Source organism: Euleptes europaea, chromosome 12 (genome assembly GCF_029931775.1).
Source record: "Euleptes europaea isolate rEulEur1 chromosome 12, rEulEur1.hap1, whole genome shotgun sequence".
Classification (NCBI taxonomy): Eukaryota; Metazoa; Chordata; class Lepidosauria; order Squamata; family Sphaerodactylidae; genus Euleptes; species Euleptes europaea.
In genome coordinates this window covers 69,563,514-69,585,034 of record NC_079323.1, presented here as the reverse complement: position 1 = coordinate 69,585,034, position 21,521 = coordinate 69,563,514, and the positions used below count along the sequence as shown (strand labels likewise).

General features: G+C 48.4%; 2 protein-coding genes across 21 annotated transcripts in view; both read right to left on the bottom strand.

Annotated features, from left to right (window-relative positions):
- Window positions 1-21,521, bottom strand: part of RPL8 (ribosomal protein L8) — a 200,639-nt gene that overhangs the window by 148,274 nt on the left and 30,844 nt on the right. The window lies entirely within an intron of this gene.
- CASK (calcium/calmodulin dependent serine protein kinase) overlaps window positions 15,525-21,521 on the bottom strand; it is a 327,562-nt gene continuing 321,565 nt past the window's right edge. For all 20 annotated transcript variants that reach the window (XM_056858036.1, XM_056858039.1, XM_056858041.1 and 17 more), the window contains one exon: window positions 15,525-16,895. In XM_056858036.1, coding sequence (XP_056714014.1) covers window positions 16,719-16,895 — 177 coding nt within the window. In that variant the 3' untranslated portion in view covers window positions 15,525-16,718. The remainder of the gene's footprint in view (window positions 16,896-21,521) is intronic.

The window sequence follows — 21,521 nt, the reverse complement described above, 5'->3', positions numbered from 1 at the left end:
CAAGTTCCGCTTTGTCCTGAAACATGTGCCAGGGAAGGACAATGCGTTAGTGGATGCTCTTTCTAGGCTTCCCCAGTACCGCAATGACTTTGACCGTCCGGTGGATTCCTTGTTTACCCCTGAACAGAGGGGGGAGGTTTCAGGACTTGCAGTGACCACCCGATCCCAATCCCACCGTCAGGAGGTTCCCCCCCTTAAGGGAATCCCGGAGGCTTTTCAACAGCGGCTCTGGCACGCTTCTCAGAGGGAGGCGGATTTGCAGGTCCTCCCCACAAATCTCGACCGACAGGGCTCCTTGTGGCTGCAGGGGGGTAAGCCTTACGTCCCCGAGGCGCTCCGAAAAGAGGTGTTGGGACTGGTTCACGGGGCCAAGCTTGCGGGGCATTTTGGGTTTGTCAAGACTTTGCATCTATTGCGACGTCAATTTTGGTGGCCAGGCATGAGGGCCGATGTGGAATTGTATGTGCGCAGCTGCCCCATCTGCTCCACGGCCAAAAAACGGATGGGAAAACTCCCCGGACTATTAAAGCCTCTAGAGACCCCGACCATGCCCTGGGAAGTGATCGCCATGGATTTTATCACTGATTTACCCCCAAGTCGGGGAAAAACGGTACTGTGGGTGATAACAGACTTATTTTCTAAACAGGTTCACTTTGTTCCTTGTGCGGGATTACCATCGGCCCAGAAGTTGGCTAAACTGTTTATTAGTCACGTGGTGAAGCATCATTCGGTCCCGAGAAAGGTCCTCTCCGACAGAGGGGCCCAGTTCGTTGCCAAATTCTGGAGAGCCTTCCTGAAAGTCATGGGGGTGGAAGAGCAAGGACTTTCTTCAGCCTATCACCCCCAGACTGATGGCCAGACCGAACGTGTCAATGCTGTAGTTGAATGTTATCTCAGGTGTTATGTCAATTATCACCAGGATGATTGGGTAGACCTGTTGCCTTTTGCTGAATATGCCTATAATAATGCCCCCCATTCCTCCACAGGTTTCAGTCCGTTTCGAGTGGTTTATGGAAAGGACTTTGGGCCCTTTGGTTCCCCCAACATCACTCCTGAACTCGAGGGGGTGCAGGAGGTCCAGGATTGGGTACAAGTGGTGCGAAAAAACCTGGAAAGGGCCAAGCGCAAATACAAAGACCAGGCCGATAAGCATCGGTCCCCAGGGTGGGAACTCAAGGTGGGAGAGCAGGTTTACCTCTCCACCAAGAACCTACGGTCACTTCGGCCTTGCAAAAAGCTTAGTGACAGGTATGTAGGTCCCTTCTCCATCACCCGGGTGATCAATGACGTCACGGTGGAGTTGGAACTTCCCAAGTCTCTTCGGGGGGTGCATCCGGTGTTCCATATCAGTCTACTTAAACCGTACGTCGCTGCCCCTCAGTTCCACTCCCTCCCTAAGTCTGAAGTTCCTACAGTTGTGGGAGGGGAATCGCATCTTGAGGTTTCTAAAGTGTTGGACTCTAAGCTGAAAAAAGGGAAACTGTTCTATTTGATCCACTGGAAGCACCTGGGCGCCGCCCAGGATGAGTGGGTAGCTGCTCCCCATGTGGCGGCTCCCCTCCTGGTTCGAGAGTTTCACTCTGCCTATCCTGACAGGCCTCATCCACCCAGACTTGGGGGAGGGGGGCCTTAAGGGGGGCAGAATGTGAGGGTCTGTGTGTCTTTGCCTTGAGTGAGGCCTTTGCATTTGTCTGGTTCCCCCCCCCTCTCCCTGGACTCGTAAAAGCAGTCCAGGCCTCTGGCCTTTCCTTGGTTCAGGCGTGGCGTCTGACAAGGCCCAGGTTGGAATGTCTCTCCCTCCTTCCCACGTCCCTCCCAAACTCTTACTGACTCCCTTCCTCCGGCTCTGACCTTGGAGGCAATAGATAGTACTAACAAGCTCCCTGGCTCTTTGATGTTTGTACCATGCACAGTTATGCTTCCCATAATATACGTTTGACATCTGTTACCCTGTAGGGGTTATAATTCTGTCTTTGTGAAATCATAGTCACTTGCAACTTTACCAGTGTATGGCTTACATCTTCTGAAGCTCTCAATAAAGATCCTTGTTTCTGCACGACTGTCTGAGCAAGTGGCTTTATGGGATTTGCACAGAGAGGTGGGGAACTCTCACAGGAGGGACTGTGCCCTTTGAGCCAGTTGATTCCCAAAATGACCTCGTATCGGACTGGAGCTATGGTAAAGTCTATCTGCTCCCAATGGGAACCGATGCCCATCGCTACTCCCCGTGTGTGACGGTCGACCGGCCCCCCTTTAAATTGGCTACCGTCCATTTGGGCAAATTGGACGGGAGCCGGTAGATTTTCGGACATGACTTGTAGAGCTGCAAACGTGGCCTCATTGATTAAAGAGCGCCCGCAGCCGGAATCTATGAGTGCTTTGACACGTAACTGGGGGCCCTTTTTATAGTGTTGTAACACTACGTCCACATACACAGTATTTTCGACTTCACTCACCATGAGCCTTGGATTTTGCAGGGGTTTCTGCAGGGGTCTGTGGGGACGCTCCACCCACCACAGACCGTGTCCGTTTTTTGACAGGTCAAGAGGAGATTCCAGATTGAGAGCTGGGGAATTCCAATGATGGTCTTCGTCTGAAGAAGGAGAGCTGTCCCCCAATGGGGCACTTGTAATCTGGGACCCTATGGGGTCGATGGGTGCAGGGAGACTAGACGGTTCTCCAACATGAAGTGCAAAGGGTGTGGGTCATCCCGGTGCTGCACTGTGGGTGGCCGTGGTGCCTCTGCGTTGAGGTCGTCCCCAAGCTCAAGGCGGTGTGTCCGGTCGAGTGGGTTCTGGAGGTTGAGGATAAGCTGCTGCAAAGTGGCCCATAACACCGCAAACGAGATAGTCTCCTCTCTGGAAACGGGACTCGTGATCCAGAGGGAGCCGGGTTGGTGTCCGCGGGTTGGGATTCGAAGGTTTGGGGGGAGGTTTTTGACCACCCCTCTCTTTGGCCCGATTCCAGACTAGGGAAACGAATTGCCGGCGGCTTTCTACTTCCTCGGCCAGTAAAATCCAATTCTCAAGGGTATCTGGGTCACCTCGCATAAAAGACCAGTTCAAAATGTCCGGGTGCAAAGCTTCTCGGAAGTAGTGGATAAGGGTAGCTTCAGGCCAGTCCACTACTATACTCGTGAGTCGCTGGAATTCATCTGCGAATTCCCGAACCGGAGAGGAGCCTTGCCTGAGTTGCAAAAGTTCCGCTTTGGCTCTCTCTCCCATGAAAGGGTCCTCAAAGTGCCTCCTTAAGGCAAACATAAAATTGTTGAAGGAGCGAATGGAGTGGGACCTCGTATCGAACTGGAGAATCATCCAGTCGGCCGCTTTCTCCGTTAACAGGGAGGCAACGAAACGGATGCGGCTATCTTCGGTAGGGAAGAATTGTCTTTGCTCCCTCATATAACTATCCACATGATGTAAAAAATGGGGCAGAGTTTCAACTGAACCGTCATAGGTAATCTTCAACTTGGGTTGTCTCCATGGCATTGGGGGTGCAGGTGGTTGTCCAGGAATTGGTGCCCCCGGCAACCCCGGTGCACCCGGTAGCAACGGTAAAGCATGTACGATAGGCACAATGGGAACCCCCCGGGCGCCATGGGGCCTCTGCCAGGAGCGGCGGGTCTCCCGCCAGGAGCAGTGGGTCCTCCGCCAGGAGCAGCGGGTCCTCCACCAGGAGGAACCACCGGCGCAGCCGGTTGCTGTGGCGGTTGCTGTGGTGGTTTCTGCGGTGGCTGCTGTGGCGTCACGGGAGCGGTTTGGCAACTGGCGCAGTTTGGGCCCGTTGTAACTGGTCGTTGTCCCGGAGTAGCAGAGCCAGTTGTCTTGTAAGCACGCCACCTGTTCCACAAGGTCCAGATTTTGGGTCCGCAACAAAAACACATCGTCGCCGGTACCGCCAGCGCGGCGGGATTGGCTGACCCGTAAATTAGTAGCCCAGAGTGATTCCCCACCGTATAGGTCCTCCTCGTCGGAATAATCCAGCAGATCGGGCAAAGTCCCCGCAAACCTGTGGGCACTTTGGACGCTGTGCAACGGGACGAAAGTCGGGGAGAACGAGGGAAAATCAAGACCCCCGGGTTGTCGGGGGCGCGTGCCGGATCCCACCTGTTCGGCAGCCAAGCGTTCCTTCTCCTCCTGTTCAGCCCGAGCCCTGCCCGCGGCATCTGCCGCTGCCTGCGCCTGATGCTCAGCCTTCTTGCGTTCAGCTAAGGCCTGGTCGGCCATCAACTTAGCGGCGAGGGCTGTGGTAACCAGTGGGAGAGCCTCCAGTTCTAAAGCCAAGAGGAGTTCAGAGGGGTCGGTAAGATCCAACAGCGGTTGGATCTGCACCGCCAAGGCCGCCGCACCAGCACCGAAGTCAGGGGTCAGAAGCTTTGTGATTTCAGCCACCGAAATCGTTGCCGAGGTCTTGCCCTGCAAAAGCGCAGCCACCCGTGTTGCTACCACTTTTGCCTCCGTTTGGCAAAGTTGGGGGTCCGGCATGGCTGGAGTCACCATATTTGGTGGTTCAGCAGGGCGGGTTGGGACCCCTGCCTGATCCAACTGTGTGTCACTGGGGGTTAGTCCTGCCAACAGGCTAGTTAGCAATTGCAAATCCTCCGCTGCCAAGCGAGTATCCTCCACCAACCAGTCCAGGGTGTGGAGGTCTTGGTGAGCACTGGCGTCCGTGACCTCGGATGTCCAGGGAACCATCGCGGCCAGAGAACGCCACTGAGCTCAAACAAGTCCAGTTAGGTGGTTGACTTCTGCATCAGTATGATGTATCTCAGCTAAAACGTCCCGTGCTAAATCGGGGTCGTCGTCCGCTGTCCCCAAGGGAAGGAACCAAGGATGGAAGCCTTCCAGGGCTCCGGGCAGGAACCCACCACCCGGGCGAACCGCATGGGGCTCCAGCCACGGGTAGATAACTCGGAGAGCACCGTCCTAGCTCCAATCCGAGCGGCAGGCGAACCCTCCGGGGCTCTAGCCTGACAGGTGAAAGAGGTGTGATTCCTGCCTTAATGTAAGCACTTGGTCCATAGAAATCCAAAAACCACACCAGGAGACTTAGTAGTCCAAAAGAGTAGGTTTACTGGTAACATAGGAAAGCAGAGCTTAGAAATCAAAAGGCAGGAATGGGGGGGAAGGGGGAAATGGCAAGCACTTGATTATATGAGAACACCAGAAAAGCAGCAGCAATACAGTCTCATGAGATAACCCCAAACAGTCTAGAAACACCAAGGCTCCCACGGGCACCCGCTAGCTTCAAAGGGAACAGGAATGCGAGCGTTTAGAGAAACAGTCCTTGAACAGGAGTCTGTGAGAAAACGAAACTATTTCAGACACAGCGAGCAGGCCTGACAGCATCCTATAAAACTGACCTCTAAATGTATTGTCTCATTCTAACCTTAAGTCGTTTTAGACTACTGTACTAGTTACTTTCGGAATAAAGCTTTTGAAACTCTCTGCAAACGTCTGGAGTGAAGTTTATATTTCCTCAGAAGCAACGAAGTCATAGAGTTTGACACCTGGGAGTCAGTGCTGGTCAGGCTTCCAGGCGACAGAGGGGTGGCCATGACATCATCCTGAAAGTCACGTGCTGCAAGACAGAGGGGAGACATTGAGAGGGAGGCAGGGGAGGGAGGCGGAGGTGGCCATGGACCCCCCACACACACTCACCTTGCAGAACCACGACACCTCTCGCCTCCACCGCCACAGCCAGGATAAGAGGGCGCAAGACGCTCCCAGGGCCCTCCAGCCGTGGCCAGGGAGTGCTCGAAGGAGTGCCCCTGTGCCACCACATGCCGCACTTGTTTCTTGGCTCTGCCAAATGAGTCGTTCCACCACTTCAGAATGAGAGACCCATCCTGGTTGCCTGGCCCAGGGTGGAGACCTTCTTGGCTGCCTCGTCCCAGAACTCACGCGGTTGCGCCTGTGTCACTTCGCGCCTGACTGGGGGGATGGTGTGTGTGTAAAGTGCCTTCAAGTTGCAGCCGACTTATGGCAACCCCTTTTGGGGGGCTTTCATGGCAAGAGACTAGCGAGACATTTTCCACCACGATCCCAAACACGAGCACCTTCTCGGCTTCTGTCCTGTTGGGCTGTCAGGAGGGGGTGCTTCCAGCCTCACTGGCCTCCGCCATCTTCCATGGATGCCTTGGGAACGGGGAGGGGGACTGGCCTGAGAGCGCGGGAGATAAGAGCTGCTTGACAGCCTTGGTGACCTTGGCGCCTTGCAGCTGTGGAGCGCGGGGGAGATGTCTGGGCCCCAACTCCATTGTGTGGGCCTGCATTCCAGGGCACCATGTCTCGACAGGCGAGCCTGGCCATAACAGAGTGCCCGGAGCCAGCGTCCATGGTGGCCAGGCAGGAGCCACCAGGAGCCCCCTTCCAGACCCACCTGTGTCTCATCTTTCCTGCCCCAACCCTGGCCCGCCTGAGAGTGGTCCACCTCCTGGCAGCTGTATACTTGTGGGTGGCTCTCTGGCAGCGTCACTGGCGCCGGGCCCACAGGTAAAAGGAGTGCATCAGCACCCTCCGGCTCTCCATTCGGGCAGGCTTCCAGACCTTTGCCAGCTTCCCCAACGTCATTGGCATCATTGACTGCACCCATGTCATCCTCCTGGCCCCCCACAAAGACCCCAACCTCTGCTGAAACCACCATAGCTTCTACAGCATCAACATCCAAGCCACCTGTAACCACTGAGGGCTCTTCACCGACCTGGTGGCCAAGTTCCTGGGCAGAGTCCATGACACCCAAATCTTTGACGCCTCTAGCCTGCACATCCTCCTGGAGAACTGGCTGGAGGGCAAAGGCTGGCTGGCTTGATGAGTGGGGGGCGGAAGGGGGGGAGAGACTGATGGATGACAAATCTGGTCCCCCTTGCCCCAGATAAGATGAGGCACAGGCGGGTCTAGAAGGGGCCTCCTGGGGGCTCCCGCCTGGTTGCCATGGACGCTGGCTCCGGGCACTCTGCTGTGGCCAGGCTCGCCTATTGAGATGTGGCGCCCTGGAATGCAGGCCCAGACAATGGAGCCAGGGCCCGGCCATCTCTCCTTCTCCTTCTCCTCTTGCAGGTAACCATGGGTAACCACTGAGGCCCCACCTCTTGACGCCCTACCCGGTGGACGCGCCAGCTGACTGAGCCCTCTACAACCAAGTGAATTGCAAGACATGCGTGTTTATTGGGCGGGCCTTTGGGCAGCTGAAGAGGCGATTCCGCTGCCTCCACCACAAGGGCCCAGCACTTTGGTGTGTGTGCTATGGTCCACAACATTGCCATCAGCCAGGGGCTCTCTCGCTCCCACCTGACCCCACTGAGGGGCCCTGGCAGCCAGAGACCCTGGGGTCAACAAGGAGGCGTCTGTTATATCATGCAGCTGAACAAAACAGAAGTCCACTGGCACTGTAAAGACAAGTGTCATTCCAGCCCCAGAACACTTGTGCGAGTCCCAGGGGACATCGTTCCAGTCTGGGGGCTGTCAATCTAATCCCAGAATAGAACTGCTCATCACAGGGGCTGTCAATCCAGCCCCAGAACACTTGTGTGAGTCCCAGGGACTGTCAATCAACTGGGGGGGGGCTGCCATTCCAGTCCCAGAGTAGCGTATCTGGGCTTAGAGGCCTTACTGGGCAATCCATTCCACATTTTCTTTGCAACTCTTTTTGCGCTGTAATGTATTTCAATGGAGACCATGCAAGTCAATGGACACTTCAGGCTCCCACTGTCTTCAATGGGCTGGCCTGTCATTCCTTTTAGCACCTCCCCACAGTTTGCTACTACCAGGTTTCCAATCCCTGTGCATGGGGGGGGATTCAGGAGAATCCCCCCCATGAAGAAGTCAGGGCCAGAATGCGGAGCGTCAAAGTCCCTCCCCATTGCATGGCTTGTTTTCCGGGATCATGACGTCACCATCCCGCCCCGCCCCAGCTGTTTCCGCATCAGGCAAACAGACCCACGGGGCTCCACCCCCCCGCCCGCTCCACCCCCCGGTCCCTCATCGTCCCCTTCGCAGCAGTCCCAGTGGCGGCCTTCGAGCGGGAAGCGAGCCTTCCCGAGGCGGGGAGCTGCGTTGCCGGCGCCCTCCTGCCCTCAGAGAACTCGACCCTTTAAGGCACCCTTTAACGTCTTACACTGATGATGCTTTCGTGAAGAGGCCCCACACAGGAGCCCTTTAATGACATCCGCTGCTGGTAGATTAAACTTCCGTGTGGCCCAGAATTGTTGTCTTTCAGCGTTCCTCAACCCCCTTCTGGATGCACACCTTAACGTGGTGAGGGGGTTTGTGAGTGTCAGGGAAGCTGAGAGCAATACCGTAAGGGGTCTAGACTCTAACAAGAGACTAAACTCCTAGCAGAGTCACTCAAGACGGAATGGTCACAGCTAAGACACCAGACGAAGATGCATCCACCCCCTTAAGGGATCAATGGAAGAGAACAGGCAGTTCCAATTGGGATGGGGGTAGAGGAATCCCTGAAGGTTAGCTACTGGGCAGCAGCAGTAGTAGAAGGTGACACTGGCGGAAGATCTTTAGTAGACAACGGCAGTGCCACTACGGCTAACTCTGGTTAGTACTGCGCAGAAGAAGGCACTGGTAAACCACTTTTGACCAACCTTTACCTTGAAAACCCTATGATGAGACAATCCAAAATGAAAAAAGATATAGTGCTGGAAGATGGGACCCCCAGGTCGGATGGCACTCAATCTGCTACTGGGGTAGAGCAGAGGACAAGTACGAGTAGCGCTGTTCTTAATGATGCAATTGGACTAAAGCTGAAAGGACGTTCAGTGGTTGACATGAACAGATGCAAAAGGAAAGTCCGAAGCTGTTCGACGCATATAATAGGAACATGGAATGTGAGAAGCATGAATCAGGGTAAGCTTGAAATTGTTAAACAAGAAATGGAAAGCATGGACATTTCAGTCCTGGGAGTAAGTGAATTAAAGTGGACTGGATTAGGACATTTTCAATCAGAAAATTACAAAGTGTTTTATTCGGGGAATGACAAAAAGAGAAGAAACGGAGTTGCTTTAATAGTGAGGCAAGATGTAGCAAAGGCAGTCAGGAGCTATAATGCAAAGTCTGACCGAATAATATCAATCAGACTTCAATGAAAGCCTATCAACATAAGCATCCTTCAAGTTTATGCCCCAACTACAGATGCTGATGAGGAAGAAATTGAAAGTTTTTATGCCAGTGTTCAGGAAGAAATTGATCACACACCTAAACAAGATATGCTGATAATCATAGGTGATTGGAACGCAAAAGTAGGAAACAAAGCAGAATCAAATGTTGTTGGCAGATTTGGGCTAGGAGCACAGAATGAAGCAGGAGAACGCCTCGTAGAATTCTGTGAGGACAACAATCTGTTCATTGCAAACACATGTTTCAGGCAACCAAATAGACGATTGTATACATGGACATCACCAGACGGCCAGTATAGAAATCAAATAGATTATATAATTGGAAGCAGAAGATGGAGAAGCTCTATTCTCTCGGCCAAAACAAGACCAGGAGCCGACTGCGGTACAGATCATGAATTGGTAATATCGAAAATCAAGATAAAGCTTAAGAAAAACACCAAAACATTCACAGCACCAAAATAGAATCTAAGCAATATTCCTGAAGAGTTTAAAGACCATGTAAGGAACAGATTTGCATTTTAGTTATTGGCATTTTGATGTGCAACCTGTACTCTGGACAAGAGGCCTCAGTTAGAACAGAATATGGAGAAACGGAATGGTTTCCAATTGGCAAAGGTGTCAGACAAGGATGTATTTTATCTCCCTGTCTCTTCAATCTATATGCAGAACATATAATTAGGAAAGCTGGATTAGATTTAGATGAAGGTGGAGTGAAAATTGGAGGGAGGAACATTAATAATTTGAGATATGCTGATGACACTACATTATTGGCAGAAAATAGTGAAGATTTGAAACAACTACTGCTGAAAGTTAAAAGAGAAAGTGCCAAAGCAGGACTACAGCTGAACATCAAGAAAACAAAAGTAATGACTACAGGAGAATTACACAACTTTAAGGTTGAAAAATTGTTCAAGACTTTCTATTCCTTGGCTCCACCATCAACCAAAAGGGAGACTGCAGCCAAGAAATTAGAAGGAGATTGAGACTGGGAAGGGCAGCCATGAAGGAGCTAGAAAAGATTTTGAAGTGTAAGGATGTGACTCTGGCCACCAAGACTAGATTAATTCATGCCATCATATTCCCTATTACTATGTATGGGTGTGAAAGCTGGACAGTGAAGAAAGCTGATAGGAAGAAAATAGATTCCTTTGAAATGTGGTGTTGGAGGAGAGTGTTACGGATTCCGTGGACTGCCAAAAAAACAAATCAGTGGGTTATAGATCAAATCAAGCCTGAACTGACCCTAGAAGCTAAAATGACTAAACTGAGGCTGTCATATTTTGGTCACGTCATGAGACGACAAGAGTCACTGGAAAAGACTGTCATGATAGGAAAAGTTGAGGGCAGCAGGAAAAGAGGAAGACCCAACAAGAGATGGATTGACTCAATAAAGGAAGCCACAGCCTTCAATTTGCAAGATCTGAGCAAGGCTGTCAAAGATAGGACATTTTGGAGGACTTTCATTCATAGGGTCGCCATGAGTCGGAAGCGACTTGACGGCACTTAACACACACACACAGTGTTCCTCAAAAAGAAACACCTTTAGAAGATGCTTCCCCATGCAGGTTTTCTCTACTTTGGCTTCTAAACTACAGGGCTTTTTTGGAATAGAACATTGTGCTCGATCGTCCTGTCCCTGTCCTCCATAGGCCCTTGGCCAGTCACGCTTTGCTCCACTAAAAAAAAAAAAAAGGACAGACCAGGTGCATCTGGATGAAAAGGTGCCCTGTAATGGTCCTGTAATTTTTGTGCCCTGTAATGGTCCTGCCCCTCATGGATGCCATTTCCCCTGCCATGCCCCAGGAATGCTTTTTTTTTTTTAAATTACTATAGCAATTACTAGTTTTTAAAAAGAAGTTAGAAGTCCTCCAACAGCCCTCCAGTGGCGGCCGAGAGAGGAAAGGGAACACACAACACCCGCGTTGCCACCACACATCCCTCTGCATTTGCAGCAGTTAATGCAAAACAGAATGCTGCGAGGAAGCGGCCTTAAACAGTAAAAAGCAATCTTTAGATATTTAAACTATCTAGACACAATATGTCAGGTGATTTTTCAGTATGTAACGGTATCAGGAATTTTGTAAAATAACAAATCCTTAGATAGTACTAGGAATGCCAATAACTAAAGACCAAACTCAACAAGATGGCAGAACAGGTTTTAACTTTGAACCACTGTTTAGGATGTTTTGACACAGTAGGGCCAAGCATTTGTGTTTAGGCTTTTGTGTACATCTCCAAACATGCATTTTTCCACTGCTCCAGCTACCTTGCAGTTTTCAGTCTTGAGAACACTAACTTATTAATCAATGCATTATGCCCAGAATAAATCCTCGAACCAATGGAACAGAGTTAGCAACAATTCTTCAGGATGCTCAGAAGTGTTTAACATGATGACTTTAGAGAAAACAAATTAGATGGTTTACTAAAGTCATGTAAGGCTCTGTAATTATGTCTATATAGTATCGCCACACCTTAAAACTCTGGAATCTCTCAAATCTGAGTTGTGATGAGACTATCTTTTCTGAAAAGGCTTGGTAAGAATGTGAGAAATCACATTTTATCTTTAAGTGCCGGCTAAGTAAGAGAAGGGAAGACATGTATGCTTTTTGTTTATAACCTCATTTACATATACTAATGTTTTCTGCATAACTGTGATTCTGGTTTATTTAACATAAAGATAACTAAAGTGATTTTAAATAAAGTTCTTAAAAGACAACACTGAGTGATCATTGGCTGGAATACAAGGTTTCCACCAAGTCCTGCAATAAAACGTCTGACCACTTTTCAGTCAGAAGACTCGTGCCTGTACTGAATTATCATCAAAAGGACTGATCATTCTTTGCAAAGCCTTGTAGTTTAGTGGTTAATGCACTGTTTTAAAACAGTAAAAAAAAGTTTCAAAAAAGTTAAAAGGAGTTGTTGACAGAAAGGAAATTTAGGCTGAGGCCAAAAGGGTGCAGATTTTAAAAAAACAAACAAAAACAAAAAGCAGCCCCTCCCACAAACCCTTTCCTTGCATTTTCTTAATCTGAATTGTCCACCCAAAGCTACTCTATCAGCCCATTCCTGAGCTGTCGGCGGCTGGGGACGGTGTGGACGAGGCACCACCGTGACACCTCCTAACCCATTTCCCTGCCACCAAAAGCCTTAAGCCTTTCACCAGCTTTTAAAAGTTTAAATGGGGCAAAATGCCCCATAGAGAACAGCAAGGCTGCACCTGCAAAATAGCTGTCTCAGCACCGCCATTCTTGGTGCTGGCGTCCGGGGCCGAAAGGGAACAGGGAGCTGCCTGGCACGCCCCCGGGATGCTAGCACACCCCCCAGAACGCTGGCACAGGCCTTTACGCTGGTGGGACGTGCTGGGAGACCAGCGTCCAGGCCTCCCTGCCGGCATTGGAGCCACTCACGGCAGCGTAAGTAGCCCGGGTACTGGCGCAGGGGGGGACGGGACCCAATGCCAGTGCAGCCCCTTCCTGGCCTTCTGAAGACTTTCGTCATTGAAAGTCAGGAATGGGCTGTATGACTCACTATGCTTTGAGTGGACAGTTGAAACCTCAATCTAAATCGTCCAAATAAAAAACTCTAACCCAGTGGTTCCCACCCTTTTGAGTAAGAGGACCCCTTTTAACATCAACCATTTTTGCACCCCCCCTCGTGCACATGATAGTAGTTGTTCTATTAGTAACCATTCATTGAGAAAATACATAATGACAAAAAGATCAAAAATGTGCATATAGACTTGTATACCTCGTGCAATAACTGTGTGTCCCCCGGGGTGGTCCCCAACCCCCAGGTTGGGAACCACTACTATAACCAGTACACAATACTATCTAAGCTTCTTGAAGGAAGAAAAGGATGCAATAAAAAATGTTGACAGCTTCACCTTTGACCACTGTGACCTCAAGTCTACCCTATGTGACAAAAGGAATAGTAACTTGTCTTAAAAAGTAGATATCCTCAATGGGCCTTGAGTGTTGGGAAATGGTTTTGTTCAAGCGCTCATCAAACCTTTGAAGAGGTAAAATTCCTGCCTAGTGGGGGGGGCAGGCAGGCGATGTTGATATGAAAAATGGAGTTTTGAGTCTGGAAGGTGCATAAGAGAAACAGGGAGTCACTGCTGAAGAGTTGGCTGGAGCATGGGGGGCGGGCAGGGGTGTCTCTCTTGGGGATCTGATACTGGTGTAGCAGAGCTGCTGCTCCATAGAAGTGCCTCTGTGTATATCTGTCAACATGTATATTTTGTCAATAAAGCAAATATTTCAAGATGTCATCAGTCTCCAGAACTTCTCCAAACAGAATCAACCCCAGTAAGTGCTGCTCTTAGAACTTCTCACCGCTCAGGAAACACGACAACCGCTTTCCAGAAAAAGAGCGTTGGGGTTGCTGCATATAAACTTTATGGGCGATCGTCCTGCTGCTAAAATCAATGGGAGTTCAAAGTGCTTAATTCTGCATACATTTCCCCCCTACATGTTTAAATACTTAGGACGGCGCATACTAATAAATGCAAAAGCACAGTATCACAATCCAGCTCTATTAAAATGCAGCAGAGTTTTGCCATGGTCACAGAAGGTGAACCTGCATCATTACTTTATGCAGTGCTGCCGGTAAATATCCTATTGATACAAGCTGTTTAGCATCAGTGTAGTTACATCCTGAATATTTAACTTTTTCCAAAACGACCAAATAAAAAGTTCAATATAGTGTAGGAACGGGGGGAGGGGGAGGGAGACATACTGCTAAACTGCAAAAGGAGATTACAACCTTCTTGAATCAGCTCACTGATTCCACACCCACAAAACTCAATTAGAAGAGTCAGTGTGGTGTTGTGGTTAAGAGTGTTGGACTAGTATCTGGGAGACCCCTGCTTGAGTTCCCACTTGTGCATTGGAAGTTCACTGGGTGACCTTGAGCTAGTCATACTCTCTCAGACTAACCTACTTCACAGGGTTGTGGTGAGGATAAAATGTAGGAGAGGAGAATTATGTAAGCTGCTTTGGGTCCCCATTGGGGAGAAAGGTGGAGTATAAATGAAGTAAATAAAAGTACAATTTTCAATTCCTTAAACATTTAGGGAGTAAAGAAACATCTGGCCTCTGTTCCAGCAAGCACTGTTAGTACAATATTTCAAAGCATGATGTCATGGTTATAACAATCCCATGTAATTTTATGACACACACCAATAAAATAATATTAAAGAAAGGATCTCTGATATGTGTTCTTAAAATATTTTGTGCTTGCAAAAAGTATATAATGCACACATCTGTTCAAAAGCTGCTTGGAAATTACACGGATGGAAATTACACGGAGTACACACAGAGAAAGGCAGGTGATCTTTCAGTAGTCAAGGGCCTTCTTGTAAGGTAGAATTATATGTATTGATACCTGGACCGGTCCTGTCCCCTAGCCTCCCATTCCACTGAGCAAAGTATGAAGCCTTCTGTTAGAGGAAGGCTCCTTGGAGGATGGTTGGCTCCACCCCACGACCAAGTGTCTGAAGGAGCCTGCCTCTTTAGTATTCCATGACTCTTAGTGTGACTGATGCACTGTAACTACAGCCACAATAAACTCAGGGAACTGATGGCAACTAGTTGCAGTTTTATAAGTTTCCAAAGGAAAATGAGCAGAATCAAAATGGATGACCAATACTAATGCTCTTTTCAAATTTTTAGTCTCTCTTAAAATGGTAGCATACCTTAAGTTCTGAAGGAACTGAAATCATCTACATGTAAATCACAATTTTGCATTTTAACGTTGAGGATAACGTTTTTCAAAAGCATACTGGCATTTAATAAAAGCAAAAAATCCACATTAAATTATAAAAATGTAAAACAATCAGTCCAAGGTACATCAATACTGGTGATAAAAGGTGGGTAAGGTTCACAAAGACATCACAAATCGGGATGGATAATGCTCAATTTCCCTCTACCAGGAGAGGGAATAAAGGATACCCTTGTTTAGGGACTGGTAAGAAAAATGAAAAAGTATCAATAACCCTGAGATGAATACATGGTTAAACTTGCTTAGTAAGTCTCGATACAAGAAAGTAGGGCAACTTTGCACATTTGGTTAAGAACATATTTTCCTACCAGAATATATAATGCAGGGAGGAATGGCCAATCAGGACTTCCTATGACTTGTACCTGTACTACACATTTATTACATGTGTTTTGGGGAAAATATTGTCCTTTAGCATGTACAATATGGTCACATGCTAAAAATATTAATGTATGAAGCAGCCCTTGTTTGCTAAGTGAGCCACAATTCTTGAAGACTTGCAATCAAAAACTCCAATGCCCACAAAGTTGGTGAGAACTTTTCCTAAACATCTACAAAGGATTTAATTGACTTCTGAAGTACCTGAAGAATCCTGTGATGAAATGAATGACCCAAGGCATTTAATTTTTGAACACATAAAAGGAAGTATATTTAAAATAAAAAATTGGTCAGACTGTAGAGTCATTTACCGTTTAAAGAAATTTACAGGGCTGCTGCAGATGAGTCTTTTGGAATTGTTAGTTTATCGCAGTGTCTAAACTGGTTTCTTCATAGCACAGTATTTTCTTTTAAAATGTGTGCATTTTCAAAACAATTACATACATATTAAAAATCAGCATTTCTTTGCTTAAACGTAATTAAAACGTTAATACTCTCAGACAACACAGATCTGAAATGGCAAAACCAGTAATTTTCCCCCTCCCACCTTTACAACAAATTAAATTGAGACAAAATTACAAACACATTTCACTACATGATTATTAATAAAAATTAGGATTTTTGTTTATAAAGTTGCCCAAAATGCAAGGGATGTGCATAGGTTTTACAACTTAGTCATAATATTGAATTTTATTCCCTTAGGTACTTTCCCCCCATGAACGGAATGTACTTTGCTGTAGATTACAGTTTTTTTTTCAACACAGATACACCAACAGCATGAACGCTTGTGACTGCCCACATGCATTAAGAGTCAAGACCCAACTTCAAATCTCTATACGTTTTACAGAGTTCTTCAAAGAGACAGTATCACATTATTTGGATATTACATGAAAGTACTTCAAATGCTATTCTAAAAATAAAATTAAATTAAAAAGCGAAGAAAGGCCATTAGAATTTAATAATTTTTCTCATCCATAACTGGGCTAATAATTTCAAATAAATAAAGGAAGCAAGGTATTCCAATTCACAAAATCAGACTCTAAAAAGAACGTAGTGTTCCACCCCAAGTAACAGATCATATTATTATTAAAATAGATTATAGAAAGCAGCATCTATTTTGTGCAGTTTTAGGGGCCTTTGAAATTAAAAGCTATGATTTCCAAAAATATAACATTCCAAAGGATTGAATAATACATATATTTAAAGATACATTTTAATAAAGTTTAGGAGAACTGATTAAAAAAGATACTGTCTCTTTAAATTAGCGTTTTCTCCTCCTATCTATAAGGACATGACGATAATTATAAATTTAGGTCACACTACATCTAGGTAGTCTCTAGGGGCCCAAGACCTGCTGACATGAGGTCAGCAACAAAGAGGTTGTTCCATGTATGAGGCGGTTCCCAGTAATGACGAAATTCTTCTAGTGATAAGACTAGTACACCCAGGAGACGGGAACCCACTGCGACGCTGTACAGACAAGCTCAATGGCTTCCTCCAGATGCCTGATTGTTTCATCAATTTCATTGTTGATAATTGTAAGATCAAAGTAATGTGCATATGTTCTCTGCAAGATTTCAGATTCCTTTTGCAAGCGCTGAAGAGATTCATCCTGCACAGTGATTGGGGGGAGGGGAAACAATTGCATTATTTTGGCATCATAATATGTTAAATTTACAACTTACAAAAGAAGGAAACAGCAACACTAAATCCTTTTATAAGAACTCATTAGTAACTTATTTGGTCTTAGAAATTTACAACATCATGACAAATTACACTGAATTTATTATAGTGCTTGCTTCAACTGCCCAATGGAAATACAACTATTGATTAGGTTTTTCACATCACAACTGAGAACGTATCTATTTTCAGGAGCCTTAAACAGATAAAGGATGCTATGAAAAACAAGGATCAAGCATAAACAAGGGAGGAATGCTACTTCATTGATGAAAACACACCACATACACAAATACCATCACCCTAATGTAAAAATATACTTCCACTGGGTCAGATCCAACGATCAATCAGAGGAAGGCATTGCTCCACTCAGCACTGTCTTCCAACACTGGGAAAGTTGATTCCTGGTGTCAAGGCACTTGTGTGACTTGAGGAAGGGTCAATATTGCCCCTCCTCTTTTGTGTTTGTGGAGGAATGAGGAAGGGGAGATTTTGATGAATACAAGACACTTACTTCAGCACATATGTCGGCTGTCCTATTCACTTCAATGGAGCAAGCACCAAGGTATGAGTGCATGCTCTCTCTTTCAAAATGAGTAAGGAAACCTGTCTGGACTGGAAAGCTCCATACACTCATAGATAATTCCTTTACTCATGAGACTGGGATGACAAAGCAAGCTATGTACTCTCAAGCAAATGTGTGGGCTGCCACAGCATATTACAGAGTTTTAAACTGAGGGTAAAAGGTTATATGGTCATAATCGAAGAGTATGTCACTTTCACTCTCTGACACCCACTTTCACAAACGCTCAGTCTCCCAGAGGTACCGCTGTTTGCTTTTCTGAAAAATGGGCTGGTCTCCAGTCACTGGGACAAAAATAGGGCAGAGCTACAAACAAAATTATTTTACTATTTTGCCTAGTCATGTGTCTTACATTGCCGCCTCATCTACAATGCCTTTTCCCTTCTTCATCACTTTTGCCTAGTGAAACTGCTGAAACAGTTTGTGGCTGCATGGTGCTATAGCAAAATGAAGAAGAACGCTCCTGTGAACCTGATTGGCCCTCTAGTGCAGTCAGAAAGAAACTAATACAAAACTAGCATTTTAAAATCCTTCTGCTAGGTACAGGAAGGCCTAGATGAGACAGCAGAATGAGTTAGTTACACAAGTGGCAGCAGCTGCTAAGATGACTTCTGAGAAAGAGAGCATACAGTGAGGGAAAAAAGTATTTGATCCCCTGCTGAATTTGCCCGTTTGCCCTCTGACGAAGAAATGACCAGTCCATAATTTTAATGGTAGGTTTATTGTAGCTGTGAGAGACAGAATAACAACAGGAAAAACCCCAGAAACCCAGAAGACAAAAGTCAGAGAATAATGTGCATTATAATGAGTGAAATAAGTATTTGATGTCAGGTTGACTTTGCATTCCTTGTTTTGACTCTGGCTTCAAGGCCGTTTATCAGTGCAGCTGCCAGCTGGCTTTGCTTTGCCTTCCTTCCCAGGGTCTGAAGCCCGTGGGAGCCTGGTACCTCCAACTGCCTGTATTATCATGATATGACTGTACTGTGTCTGTAATTCTCCATATAACCAAGTGCTCCCCCATCCCCTTTCGTTCCTGCCTTTTGATTCCTAAGCTCTGCATACCTGTACCAATAAACCAACTCTTCTGGACTATCTGTCTCTTGGTGTGGCTATTGGACTTTCAGGACTAACAAGTGCTTACATTAAGGCAGGAACCCTTCTCTCTTTTCACCTGCCAGGCTAGAGCCCCGGAGGGTTCGTCTGGCGCTCGTATTGGAGCTGGGACGGTGCTCTCCGAGTTACCTACCCGTGGCTGGAGCCCCGTGCGGTTCGCCCGGGACCCGGGTGGGAGCAGGATCGCTCCCCGGGTGGTAGGTTCCTGCCCGGAGCCCTGGAAGGCTCCCATCCATGGTTCCTTCTGTTGGGGACGGCGGACGATGACCCAGACCTAGCACGGGACATTTTAGCCGAGATACATCGTACTGATGCGGAAGTCAATCACCTGACTAGACTCGTTTGGGCTCAGTGGCGTTCTCTGGCCGCAACGGTTCCCTGGACGTCCAAAGTCGCGGATGCCAGTGCCCGCCAAGACCTCCACACCTTGGACTGGTTGGTGGAGGATGCTCGATTGGCGGCGGAGGATTTACAGTTGTTAACTAGCTTGTTGGCGGGACTAACCTCCAGTGATATGCAGTTGGATCAGGCAGGGGTCCTGACCCATTCTGCTGCATCGCCAGACATGGCGACTCCAGCCACGCCGGATCCCCAGCTTTGCCAAGCGGAGGCAAAAGCGGTGGCAACACGGGTGGCTGCGCTCTTTCAGGGCAAGACCTCGGCCACGATTTCTGTGGCTGAAATCACAAAGCATCTGACCCCTGACTTCGGTGCTGGTGCGGCGGCCTTGGTGGTGCAGATCCAGCCGATGCTGGATCTTACCGACCCCTCCGAACTCCTCTTGACATTGGAACTGGAGGCTCTCCCACTGGTTACCACAGCCCTCGCCACTAAGCTTGAGGCCGATCAGGCCTTGGCAGAACGCAAGAGGGCTGAAGATCAGGGGCGGGCAGCGGCGGATGCCGCAGCCAAGGCTCGGGCTGAACAGGAGAAGGAACGTTTGGCCGCCGAACGGGCGCGATTTGTCACACGCCCTCGAAACACCGGGGGCTATGGATTTCCCTCGTTCTCCCCGACTTTCGTCCCGTCTCGCAGCGTCCAACGCGCCCGTAGGTTCGCGGAAACGTTATCCGATGTACCGGATGATTCCGACGAGGAGGACCTATACGGTGGGAAATCACTCTGGGCTACTAACTTACGGGTCAGTCAGTCCCGCCGCACTGGCGGTGCCGGCGACGATGTGTTTCTGTTGCGGAGCCAGAATCGGGACCTTATGGAACAGGTGGCGTGCTTAAAAGATCAACTGCCCTAGTACTCCGCGACAACGACCAGTTACAATGGGCCCAAACCGTGCCCATTGCCCCGGCTCCAGCTATGCTGCAGCAGCTGCCACAGCAGCCGCCACAGCAGCCAGCTGCGCTGGTAGTTCCTCCTGGCGGTGGGCCCGTTGCGCCCGGCGGTGGGCCTGTTGTACCAGGAGTCCCTGCCCTGCCGTTGTTACCGGGTGCACCCAGAGTACCAGGGGCACTGCGTCCTGGACATCCACCTGTGCCCCCAGTCCCATGGAGGCAGCCCAAGCTAAAAATTTCATTTGACGGCTCGGTTGAGACTCTGCCCCGCTTCCTACATCATGTGGACAGTTACATGAGGGAGCAAAGGCAATTCTTCCCTACCGAGGACAGCCGTGTCCGTTTCGTTGCCTCCCTACTAACGGAAAAGGCGGCCGACTAATTGATTCTCCAGTTTGACACGCGGGCCCGCTCCATACGCTCCCTCGACAACTTTATGTTTGCCTTGCGAAGGCGTTTCGAGGATCCCTTCATGGGGGAACGAGCCAAAGCAGAACTTTTGCAACTCAGGCAAGGTTCCTCTCCGGTCCGGGAATTTGCGGACGAATTCCAACGACTTGCTAGTAAAATAGTGGACTGGCCTGAAGCTACCCTCATCCACTATTTCCGTGAAGCCTTGCATCTGGACATTCTGAACTGGTCATACATGCGAGGTGACCCCGATACCCTGGAGGATTGGATTCTACTGGCGGAGGAGGTGGAGAGCCGCCGACGATTTGTTTCCCTGGTCCGGCATAGGACCAAAGAGAAGAGCAGCCAAAAACCTCCCCCCAAAACTTTGCTTCCCTGCCCGCGGAGACCTACGCGGCCCCCTCAGGATCGCGAGTCTCGATTCCAGAGGGGAGCCTGTCTCATTTGCGGGGCTATGGGCCATTTCGCAGCGACTTGCCCTCAGCATCCGGATCTTCCACGACCGGATGCACCACCTAAAACCAGCGCCTACCCCATCCCTTTAATCGTGGATATCTTGGGACAATTAAAGGAGGGGCGCATTTTCACCAAACTGGACTTGGTTGAAGCTTATTACCGAGTCCAAATTTGTGACGGGGATGAACCCCTCACAGCCTTTTCCAGCTGCTTTGGAATGTATGAGTTTTTAGTGATGCCTTTTGGATTAAAGGGGGCTTCGGGGGTCTTCATGCAACTCATTAACAAGGTCCTCCATGATTTATTATATCGGGGCGTGGTGGTTTATCTTGATGATATTCTTATTTACTCCAATTCCATGGACGAGCATGTTGCTCTTGTCAAAGAAGTGTTGCAACGTCTTAGAGACAATCAACTCTATGCTAAGGTCTCTAAATGTGAATTTCACCGAGAACAATTGACATTCCTAGGCTACATCATTTCACACCATGGGCTCACCATGGATCCTGCTATGATACAATCCGTAATCGATTGGGCTCCTCCTTCCACCCGTAAACAAGTGCAACAGTTCCTCGGGTTTGCCAATTTCTAACAAAGTTTCATTCCCAACTTCGTTCAAGTGGCACTGCCACTTACTGATCTCCTTAAAACCAAGGGTAAGGGGTCTCTGCCACATTGCCCAGCACTAAGATTCAGTGGACGGCTCAAT